We start from the raw sequence: 11,255 nt of genomic DNA on the forward strand, positions 1-11,255 counted from the left end.
GGCCAGCGCGGTGAGTTTCTCAACAAACTCGTCGAGCGATTCCCCAGAGCGCTGCCGGCAGGTAGAGAGCAGATACCGGGCGTGCACCCCATTGACGGGTTTGACAAACCGCTTGCGGAGCAACTCAATCGCTTCCTCATAAATCGTCGCCTTTTCGAGCGTGGCGGAGATTCTGTGACTCACCCGGGCGTGGAGTAGACGCAGCTTGCGTGGCCCCAGGATGTGAGTCTCTGAGGAGTCCAGGTAGGCCTCGAAGCACCGCAGCCAGTAAGGTGATGTCCCCTTTAAGACCAGGCTTGGAACCCTGGGGACTCCGCCTCTGGCTCCGCCCATCTGGGAGCCATACACAAAGGCCTGCCTCATGGTCTGTATAGCAGTCAGCTCTCGTCCAAATCTGTAGCATAGTTATTAGCCTAATAAAGCCTTCTTTACAGTTTAATCTCTAAGCATCATTATTGAGGGTACCTCACTCTCTATCTAACCCTGTGCTGCACCTGTCCTGGGAGTATTTGATGGGGACAGTGTAGAGAGAGCTTTACTCTATATCTAACCCCGTGCTGTACCTGTCCTGGGAGTGTTTGATGGGGACAGTGTAGAGGGAGCTTTACTCTGTATCTAACCCCGTGCTGTACCTGTCCTGGGAGTGTTTGATGGGGACAGTGCAGAGGGAGCTTTGCTCTGTATCTAAACCCGTACTGCACCTGTCCTGGGAGTGTTTGATGGGGACAGTGTAGAAGGAGCTTTACTCTGTATCTAACCCCGTGTTGTCCCTGTCCTGGGAGTGTTTGATGGGGACAGTGTAAAGGGAGCTTTACTCTGTATCTAACCCTGTGATGTACCTGTCCTGGGAGTGTTTGATGGGGACAGTGTAGAGGGAGCTTTACTCTGTATCTAACCCGCTGCTGTACCTGTCCTGGGAGTGTTTGATGGGTACAGTGTAGAGGGAGCTTTACTCTGTATCTAACCCCGTGCTGTACCTGTCCTGGGAGTGTTTGATGGGGACAATGTAGAGGGAGCTTTACTCTGTATCTAACCCCGTGCTGTCCCTGTCCTGGGAGTGTTTGATGGGGACAATGTAGAGGGAGCTTTACTCTGTATCTAACGCCGTGCTGTACCTGTCCTGGGAGAGTTTGATGGGGACAGTGTAGAGGGAGCTTTACTCTGTATCTAACCCCGTGCTGTACCTGTCCTGGGAGTGTTTGATGGGGACAGTGTAGAGGGAGCTTTACTCTGTATCTAACCCCGTGCTGTACCTGTCCTGGGAGAGTTTGATGGGGACAATGTAGAGGGAGCTTTACTCTGTATCTAACCCTGTGCTGTACCTGTCCTGGGAGTGTTTGATGGGGACAGTGGAGAGGGAGCTTTACTCTGTATCTACCCCGTGCTGTACCTGTCCTGGGAGTGTTTGATGGGGACAGTGGGGAGGGATTCTTACCGGTAAGGGTTGAGTGTACAAATAGTCACAGCTGGGAATTTGAGGGTTCGTGAATCCACGGTCAATGCGATGCTGACGGGATGGAGACCATACTGCCCAAAGATGAGTCCAAACTGCCAGTACATGACTCCCATGGTGACGGCAAGTAGCGCTGCCCAGAATCCGGTCTTCATGCGGTTCCGTTCTGAGCAGATCAGCCTGACAGCTCCATGAATGGTGGTGTTGCTGCAGAAGAACTGGAGGATTTCTCGGTACGAGCCGTGGAATTCGATCAACCCCTCCCCGTCCTCAGTCCCATCGGCTCCCTGTTTGTCCGGCATCTCAGTGAGCTGAAAACAGAGACAGAGAGAGTGGCAGAGAGTGTGGCAGAAAGAGAGAGAGAGACAGAAAGAGAGAGAGAGACAGAAAGAAAGTGTGACGAGACCGTTACATCGCTGGAGAGGTCAAAATAGAGAACCGCGCCGGGCGCCAATCGGTTTGCGATCTAACCGGCCCGCTCCCTTTGGTGAAATCAGGATCCTGCTGTAGCGTAGCGAGAAATCAATAATCACCACATAAGCCCAATCTCCATATAATTAACAGAATAACCTCCAATCTAAGAGCCTCCCGTGATGCAGCCGCCTCCCAGCGAGTGGTCACGGGGGTGCCGATTAGGGGACGGGGGACGGGGGGACAGGGTGGGGGGGGGAGATGGGTGTCTCAGTGCCCCCTGGTTCCGCCACGCCAAACTCTGGACTGTGTGGTCCCATTCCGGGAGCATCCCCAGCCTCTGCCAGTCTGCCCCACCGACCACCCATAACTCCCACTGACTGCGGAGGCCTCTGGCCGGGCGGCTGAAGGCTATTTCTAATTGGGAATGGTAACACTGCACACATCCCTAGTGGATCCTCGTGGGTGGGCGTGTCATGTAACATGTGGGAATCATTAAGTACCACCCCATTCACACCGTGATGCCTGGTCACTGTGCCGGAACATTGCGGGAGGAAACACCACTGATGCAACGACCAACATCCGAACACCCCGGGGCTGGACCCCAGTATCGGGCACATATTGGCGGCCAGATGGTGGGCGTTCCAGGAGGGGAGCAGCATCCGGTCCCGGTATTGTTACGTGAGGGTGACTGGGGTACAGATGTGGGGTCTGATGAGCTGTGGCCAGGTAATCATGGCAGGGCTTGCCAGGTGGGGGGAGAGCAATGCGGGCAGATAACTCTGGCGGGCTTCCTCTGGATGCCCTGGGTCAGAAAGCCCCGGCCCACTTGCCGACCGCACATGCCTTGCTGTGCCAACCTGCTCCGGGTGCTGACTCCTGTCAGGGGCGAATGTCTCAGGGGAGCTGGTGGCCGCCATCGCCACTCTATAAGGTGGCACCCAGCTCTCCCTCCTCCCAGTCGGTACCCATAGGACCCTGGGGCTAACCTTGGGGCGGAGGGGCAGCTGGATCGAGCCCCGGCTGCCCCTCTGTCATCTGGCTCTGTCTGCAGCATGGTGGCGACGCCCCTAGAGATGCTCCTCAGTGACTGGGATATGCTCTGGAGCGGCCCAGCAATGTCCACCTGAGACTGGGACATTCTCCTTGCACCCCACCAATACTCACCTGAGACTGGGACATTCTCCCCGGGCCCCAGCAATGCCCACCTGAGACTGGGACATTCTCCCTGCGCCCCGGCAATACTCACCTGAGACTGGGACATTCTCCCCGGGCCCCAGCAATGCCCACCTGAGACTGGGACATTCTCCCTGCGCCCCAGCAATGCCCACCTGAGACTGGGACATTTTCCCTGCGCCACGGCCATACTCACCTGAGACTGGGACATTCTCCCTGCGCCCCGGCAATACTCACCTGAGACTGGGACATTCTCCCTGCGCCCCGGCAATACTCACCTGAGACTGGGACATTCTCCCTGCGCCCCGGCAATACTCACCTGAGACTGGGACATTCTCCCTGCGCCCCGGCAATACTCACCTGAGACTGGGACATTCTCCCTGCGCCCCGGCAATACTCACCTGAGACTGGGACATTCTCCCTGCGCCCCGGCAATACTCACCTGAGACTGGGACATTCTCCTTGCGCCCCAGCAATACTCACCTGAGACTGGGACATTCTCCCTGCGCCCCAGCAATACTCACCTGAGACTGGGACATTCTCCCTGCGCCCCAGCAATGCGCACCTGAGACTGGGACATTCTCCCTGCGCCCCAGCAATGCTCACCTGAGACTGGGACATTCTCCCTGCGCCCCGGCAATACTCACCTGAGACTGGGACATTCTCCCTGCGCCCCAGCAATGCTCACCTGAGACTGGGACATTCTCCCTGCGCCCCAGCAATGCTCATCTGAGACTGGGGCATGCTCCATAGCCCCTTAGCAATGCCCATCTGGGACTGGGACACATCCCAGCAGTGTTGGCCTCAGTGCCACACATTCTCGGTGCCATCTCCTGTGCCCGTATCCTCCAATCCATGAGGGACCTGCCGGTGGGTTGCTGACATCCCCCTCTGAATGTCCCGGCCGCTCCCTATTGTCTGTATCAGCTCCGGGTAACCCTGTTCCAGAGGCTCAGCATTTGACTAGGACCCAGCTGGGTCCTGGGATCCAGTTGACCTCCGACTGCTGTCTCGCCCGGGGGTTCCTGCCTCCACCTGATGTGCATCGGCAACTGTGTGGTGCTCACCAGATTGTGCCCCAGAAGCCTGACCATTACTGTCACCCACCGCGGTGTGTGTCTCTGCGCTGGTGGAGGGTGGGGATGTGTGCTGTGCCACGAATACAGTGGTGGCCTCGGAACTCTCCTCCCGGGTGGTCAGTGGGAGGGATGGGCATTAATAACTCACATGTGACAGGTCATGTGGGTGGGGGCCGGTGGATCCTCACCTCTGCGCCGTACGCCGTACGCTAACCTCTACCTCGGTGACAGGTCTGTCCTCGGCCACTTCTGCGACCTCCAGTGCCCATTCCCCGTATGGGGTGAAGACTCTGATGCCTGGCACCCCATCGCACGTCTGGGCCTTCTCCTGTCTGTTGCGGGGGCACAGGATGCAACATGTGCTGCACAAGCCGTCAACACTGACGTGAGGAGGAGATGATAAGTTTGGGGGGTGCTGGTGTGGGCTGCACTGCTGGACATGAGTGGGCAGGGGCACGGAACGGTGCTGGGCAAGGGCGGTGCCAGGCGCATGCTCGAGAGGGGGTTGTCGGGTTGGCGGGCGGGGTCGTTCCAGGGGGCCAGTGCCGACCCACCCGTGCGGCCCGGTGGAGGTCACTGACCTTACGGCACTGGATGCCGATCCTCCCCTAGCTGATGGTGGCCGCTGTCACGTCCCCAGGTGGGCTGTAGATGGGCTTTCGAGTGGTTTCACAGGTCGGCGCAACACCGAGCCCCGAAGGGCCTGTACTGCGCTGTAATGTTCTATGTTCTATCCACTCTGCCCTGTTGCTCACCTTCCGAGACCCAGGGGGGAACAGGGCATCCCGTCTGATTTTGACTGTGTACAACAATTTGGCTAGGTCGGCATTCCCGAATTCTGGGGCTGGTTTCCTCGGTGGCAGGGCTGTGAGCTGCGTGGGGTTGGCTCTGCAGGATCGGTTTAAGTGCTTCTCTCCTTTGTTAGCGGGGAGCTGGAGAGTGTGGTCCCAGTGAATCAGACGGCGGGACCATCATTTGCACCGTGAAGCCCGTGGGGCCTCGTTAAGTGGACCAATTAATGCTTTATAGCGGCGACGGCCTCGCCAGGTCAAGTGTCGCGAAGCTCCTGGCAGTTCGCTACCACACTTCGAGACATTTTCATTAAATCTCACTCTCTTTCTGTCTGCCTCTCTGTCTGTCTGTCTCTCCTTCTCTGTGTTTCTGTTTCCCTCTCTCCCTCTGTCTCTCTCTCCCTCTCTGTCTCTCTCTCTCTCTCTGTCTGCCTCTGTTTCACTGTCCCTGTTTCTCTGTCCCTGTGTCTCTGTGTGTCTCTCCCTCTCTGTCTCTCTGTCTCTGTCTCTGTGTCTCTGTCCCTGTGTCTCTGTCACTGTGTCTCTGTGTGTGTCTGTCTCTGTTTCTCTGTCTGTGTGTCTCTGTCTGTGTCTCTGTCTCTGTGACTCTGTCTGTGTCTCTGTCTGTGTGTCTCTGTCTGTGTCTCTGTCTGTGTCTCTGTTTCTCTGTCTGTGTCTCTGTGGCTCTGTCTGTGTCTCTGTTTGTGTCTCTGTCTGTGTCTCTGTCTCTGTGTCTCTGTCTCTGTTTCTCTGTCTGTGTCTCTGTCTGTGTCTCTGTGTCTCTGTCTCTGATTCTCTGTCTCTGTTTCTCTGTCTGTGTCTCTGTCTGTGTCTCCGTTTCTCTGTCTCTGTGTCTCTGTTTCCCTGTCTCTGTTTCTCTGTCCCTGTGTCTCTGACTGTGTCTCTGTCTGTGTCTCTGTTTCTCTGTCTCTGTCTGTGTCTCTGTTTCTCTGTCTCTGTGTCTCTGCCTCTGTGTCTCTGTTTCGCTGTCTCTGTGTCTCTGTCTGTGTCTCTGTCTCTGTTTCGCTCTCTCTGTGTCTCTGTCTGTGTCTCTCTTTCTCTGTCTCTGTCTCTGTGTCTCTGTTTCTCTGTCTCTGTGTCTCTGTCACTGTGTCTCTGTCTGTGTCTCTGCCTGTGTCTCCATTTCTCTGTCTGTGTCTGTGTCTCTGTTTCTCTGTCTCTGTGTCTCTGCCTCTGTGTCTCTGTTTCTCTGTCTCTGTGTCTCTGTGTCTCTGTCTGTGTCTCTGTCTCTGTTTCGCTGTCTCTGTGTCTCTGTCTGTGTCTCTCTTTCTCTGTCTCTGTCTCTCTGTCTCTGTGTCTCTGTCACTGTGTCTCTGTCTGTGTCTCTGCCTGTGTCTCCGTTTCTCTGTCTGTGTCTCTGTCTGTGTCTCTGTCTCTGACTCTGTGTCTCTGTCACTTTGTCTCTGTTTCTCTGTCTGTGTCTCTGTCTCTGTGTCTCTGTCTGTGTCACCGTTTCTCTGTCTCTGTGTCCCTGTGTCTCTGTCTGTGTCTCTGTTTCTCTGTCTCTGTTTCTCTGTCTCTGTGTCTCTGTCTCTGTCTCGGTGTCTCTGTCTCTCAGTCTCTGTCTCTGTGTCTCTGTCTTTGTCTGTGTCTCTGTTTCTCTGTCTGTATCTCTGTATCTCTGTGTCTCTGCGCCTCTGTCTCTGTGTCTCTGTCTGTGCCTCTGTCTCTGTGTCTCTGTCTCTGTCTCTGTTTCTCTGTCTGTGTCTCTGTTTCTCTGTCTGTGTCTCTGTCTCTGTGTCTCTGTCTCTGTGTCTCTGTCTGTGTCTCTGTGTCTGTGACTGTGTCTCTGTGTCTCTGTCTGTGTCTCTGTTTCTCTGTCTCTGTTTCTCTGTCTGTGTCTCTGTCTGTGCCTCTGTGTCTGTGACTGTGTCTCTGTGTCTCTGTCTGTGTCTCTGTTTCTCTGTCTCTGTTTCTCTGTCTGTGTCTCTGTCTGTGTCTCTGTTTCTCTGTCTCTGTTTCTCTGTCTCTGTGCCTCTGTCTGTGTCTCTGTCTGTGTCTCTGTTTCTCTGTCTCTGTCTCTGTGTGTCTGTGGCTCTGTCTGTGTCTCTGTGTCTCCGTTTATCTGTCTCTGTCTCTGTTTCTCTGTCTGTGTCTCTGTTTGTGTCTGTGTCTCTGTGTCTCTGTTTCTCTGTCTGTGTCTCTGTCTCTGCGCCTCTGTCTCTGTATCTCTGTCTGTGCCTCTGTCTCTGTGTCTCTGTCTCTGTCTCTGTTGCTCTGTCTGTGTCTCTGTGTCTCTGTTTCTCTGTCTGTGTCTCTGTCTCTGTGTCTCTGTCTCTGTGTCTCTGTCTGTGTCTCTGTGTCTGTGACTGTGTCTCTGTGTCTCTGTCTGTGTCTCTGTCTCTGTGTGTGTCTCTGTCTGTGTCTCTGTTTCTCTGTCTCTGTTTCTCTGTCTGTGTCTCTGTCTGTGTCTCTGTTTCTCTGTCTCTGTTTCTCTGTCTCTGTGCCTCTGTCTGTGTCTCTGTCTGTGTCTCTGTTTCTCTGTCTCTGTGTCTCTGTCTCTGTGTGTCTGTGGCTCTGTCTGTGTCTCTGTTTCTCTGTCTCTGTCTGTGTCTCTGTTTCTCTGTCTCTGTGTCTCTGCCTCTGTGTCTCTGTTTCGCTGTCTCTGTGTCTCTGTCTGTGTCTCTGTCTCTGTTTCGCTCTCTCTGTGTCTCTGTCTGTGTCTCTCTTTCTCTGTCTCTGTCTCTGTGTCTCTGTTTCTCTGTCTCTGTGTCTCTGTCACTGTGTCTCTGTCTGTGTCTCTGCCTGTGTCTCCATTTCTCTGTCTGTGTCTGTGTCTCTGTTTCTCTGTCTCTGTGTCTCTGCCTCTGTGTCTCTGTTTCTCTGTCTCTGTGTCTCTGTGTCTCTGTCTGTGTCTCTGTCTCTGTTTCGCTGTCTCTGTGTCTCTGTCTGTGTCTCTCTTTCTCTGTCTCTGTCTCTCTGTCTCTGTGTCTCTGTCACTGTGTCTCTGTCTGTGTCTCTGCCTGTGTCTCCGTTTCTCTGTCTGTGTCTCTGTCTGTGTCTCTGTCTCTGACTCTGTGTCTCTGTCACTTTGTCTCTGTTTCTCTGTCTGTGTCTCTGTCTCTGTGTCTCTGTCTGTGTCACCGTTTCTCTGTCTCTGTGTCCCTGTGTCTCTGTCTGTGTCTCTGTTTCTCTGTCTCTGTTTCTCTGTCTCTGTGTCTCTGTCTCTGTCTCGGTGTCTCTGTCTCTCAGTCTCTGTCTCTGTGTCTCTGTCTTTGTCTGTGTCTCTGTTTCTCTGTCTGTATCTCTGTATCTCTGTGTCTCTGCGCCTCTGTCTCTGTGTCTCTGTCTGTGCCTCTGTCTCTGTGTCTCTGTCTCTGTCTCTGTTTCTCTGTCTGTGTCTCTGTTTCTCTGTCTGTGTCTCTGTCTCTGTGTCTCTGTCTCTGTGTCTCTGTCTGTGTCTCTGTGTCTGTGACTGTGTCTCTGTGTCTCTGTCTGTGTCTCTGTTTCTCTGTCTCTGTTTCTCTGTCTGTGTCTCTGTCTGTGCCTCTGTGTCTGTGACTGTGTCTCTGTGTCTCTGTCTGTGTCTCTGTTTCTCTGTCTCTGTTTCTCTGTCTGTGTCTCTGTCTGTGTCTCTGTTTCTCTGTCTCTGTTTCTCTGTCTCTGTGCCTCTGTCTGTGTCTCTGTCTGTGTCTCTGTTTCTCTGTCTCTGTCTCTGTGTGTCTGTGGCTCTGTCTGTGTCTCTGTGTCTCCGTTTATCTGTCTCTGTCTCTGTTTCTCTGTCTGTGTCTCTGTTTGTGTCTGTGTCTCTGTGTCTCTGTTTCTCTGTCTGTGTCTCTGTCTCTGCGCCTCTGTCTCTGTATCTCTGTCTGTGCCTCTGTCTCTGTGTCTCTGTCTCTGTCTCTGTTGCTCTGTCTGTGTCTCTGTGTCTCTGTTTCTCTGTCTGTGTCTCTGTCTCTGTGTCTCTGTCTCTGTGTCTCTGTCTGTGTCTCTGTGTCTGTGACTGTGTCTCTGTGTCTCTGTCTGTGTCTCTGTCTCTGTGTGTGTCTCTGTCTGTGTCTCTGTTTCTCTGTCTCTGTTTCTCTGTCTGTGTCTCTGTCTGTGTCTCTGTTTCTCTGTCTCTGTGCCTCTGTCTGTGTCTCTGTCTGTGTCTCTGTTTCTCTGTCTCTGTGTCTCTGTCTCTGTGTGTCTGTGGCTCTGTCTGTGTCTCTGTGTCTCCGTTTATCTGTCCCTGTCTCTGTTTCTCTGTCTGTGTCTCTGTTTGTGTCTGTGTCTCTGTGTCTCTGTTTCTCTGTCTGTGTCTCTGTCTCTGTGTCTCTGTCTCTGTGTCTCTGTGTGTGTGACCGTGTCTGTGTCACTGTCTGTGTCTCTGTCTGTGTCTCTGTGTCTGTGACTGTGTCTCTGTGTCTCTGTCTGTGTCTCTGTCTCTGTGTGTGTCTCTGTCTGTGTCTCTGTTCCTCTGTCTCTGTTTCTCTGTCAGTGTCTCTGTCTGTGTCTCTGTTTGTCTGTCTCTGTTTCTCTGTCTCTGTGCCTCTGTCTGTGTCTCTGTCTGTGTCTCTGTTTCTCTGTCTCTGTGTCTCTGTCTCTGTGTCTCTGTGGCTCTGTCTGTGTCTCTGTGTCTCCGTTTATCTGTCTCTGTCTCTGTTTCTCTGTCTGTGTCTCTCTCTGTGTCTCTGTTTGTGTCTCCGTTTATCTGTCTCTGTCTCTGTTTCTCTGTCTGTGTCTGTGTCTGTGTCTCTGTCTATGTGTCTCTGTCTGTGTCTGTGTCTCTGTCTGTGTCTCCGTTTCTCTGTCTCTGTTTCTCTGTCTCTGTCTCTCTGTCTGTGTCTCCGTTTCTCTGTCTCTGTATCTCTGCCTGTGTATCTGTCTGTGTCTCCATTTCTCTGTCTCTGTGTCTCTGTCTGTGTCTGTGTCTCTGTGTCTCTGTCTCCGTGTCTCTGTCTGTGTCTCTGTCTGTGTCTCTGTTTCTCTGTCTCTGTGTCTCTGTCTGTGTCTGTGTATATGTCTCTGTGTCTCTGTGTCTCTGTCTCTGTGTCTCTGCCTGAGTCTCTGTCTGTGTCTCCGTTTCTCTGTCTCTGTGTCTCTGTCTCTGTGTCTCTGTCTGTGTCTCTGTTTCTCTGTCTCTGTTTCTCTGTTGCTGTGTCTCTGTCTGTGTCTCTGTCTGTGTCTCTGTGTCTCTGTCTGTTTCTCTGTCTGTGTCTCTGTGTCTCTGTCTCTGTGTCTCTGTCTGTGTATCTGTCTCTGTCTCTCTGTCTGTGTCTCTGTTTCTCTGCCACTGTGTCTCCGTCTGTGTCTCTGTCTCTGTTTCTCTGTCTCTCTGTCTGTGTCTCTGTCCGTGTCTCTGTTTCTCTGTCTCTGTGTCTCTGTCTGTGTCTCTGTCTGTGTCTCTGTTTCTCTGTCTCAGTTTCTCTGTCTCTGTGTCTCTGTCTGTGTCTCTGTTTCTCTGTCTGTGTCTCTGTTTCTCTGTCTCTGTTTCTCTGTCTCTGTCTCTGTCTGCGTCTCTGTCTGTGTCTCTGTCTCTCTGTCACTGTTTCTCGGTCTCTATCTCTGTCTTTGTGTCTCTGTCTGTGTCTCTGTCTCTGTGTCTCTGTGTCTCTGTCTGTGTCTCTGTCTCTGTGTCTCTGTGTCTCTGTGTCTCTGTTCCTTTGTCTCTCAATCTGTGTCTCTGTCTCTGTGTCTCTGCCTGTGTCTCTGTTTCTCTGTCTGTGTCTCTGTTTCTCTGTCTCTGTTTCTCTGTCTCTGTCTCTGTCTGCGTCTCTGTCTGTGTCTCTGTGTCTCTGTCTCTGTGTCTCTGCCTGTGTCTCTGTTTCTCTGTCTGTGTCTCTGTTTCTCTGTCTCTGTTTCTCTGTCTCTGTCTGCGTCTCTGTCTGTGTCTCTGTGTCTCTGTCTCTCTGTCACTGTTTCTCTGTCTCTATCTCTGTCTCTGAGTCTCTGTCTGTGTCTCTGTCTCTGTGTCTCTGTTTCTCTGTCTCTGTGTCACTGTCTCTGTCTGTGTCTCTGTTTCTCTCTCTCTCTGTCTCTGTCTCTGTGTCTCTGTCTGTGTCTCTGTCTCTGTCTCTCTCTCTGTGTCTCTGTCTGTGTCTCTGTCTCTGTTTCTCTGGCTCTGTTTCTCTGTCTCTGTGTCTCGGCCTGTGTCTCTGTCTCTCTCTCTCTGTCTCTGTCTGTGTCTCTGCCTGTGTCTCCATTTCTGTGTCTCTGTTTCTCTGTCTCTCTCTCTGTGTCTCTGTCTGTGTCTCTGTCTCTGTCTCTCTCTCTGTGTCTCTGTCTGTGTCTCAGTCTCTGTGTCTCTGTTTCTCTCTCTCTGTGTCTCTGTCTCTGTGTCTCTGTCTGTGTCTCTGTTTCTCTGCCTCTGTGTCTGTGTCTCTGTCTGTGTCTCTGTGTCTC

At 53.0% G+C, this 11,255-nt stretch overlaps 1 protein-coding gene across 2 annotated transcripts in view; it reads right to left on the bottom strand.

The window, feature by feature from the left end:
• The window catches only part of LOC140392888 (epithelial sodium channel subunit alpha-like), a 145,385-nt gene that overhangs the window by 109,253 nt on the left and 24,877 nt on the right, over positions 1-11,255 (bottom strand). For both annotated transcript variants that reach the window (XM_072478650.1, XM_072478649.1), the window contains exon 2: positions 1,436-1,764. In XM_072478650.1, coding sequence (XP_072334751.1) covers positions 1,436-1,755 — 320 coding nt within the window. In that variant the 5' untranslated portion in view covers positions 1,756-1,764. The remainder of the gene's footprint in view (positions 1-1,435; positions 1,765-11,255) is intronic.

The sequence above is a fragment of the Scyliorhinus torazame genome, chromosome 16 (genome assembly GCF_047496885.1).
Source record: "Scyliorhinus torazame isolate Kashiwa2021f chromosome 16, sScyTor2.1, whole genome shotgun sequence".
In the NCBI taxonomy this organism is placed as follows: Eukaryota; Metazoa; Chordata; class Chondrichthyes; order Carcharhiniformes; family Scyliorhinidae; genus Scyliorhinus; species Scyliorhinus torazame.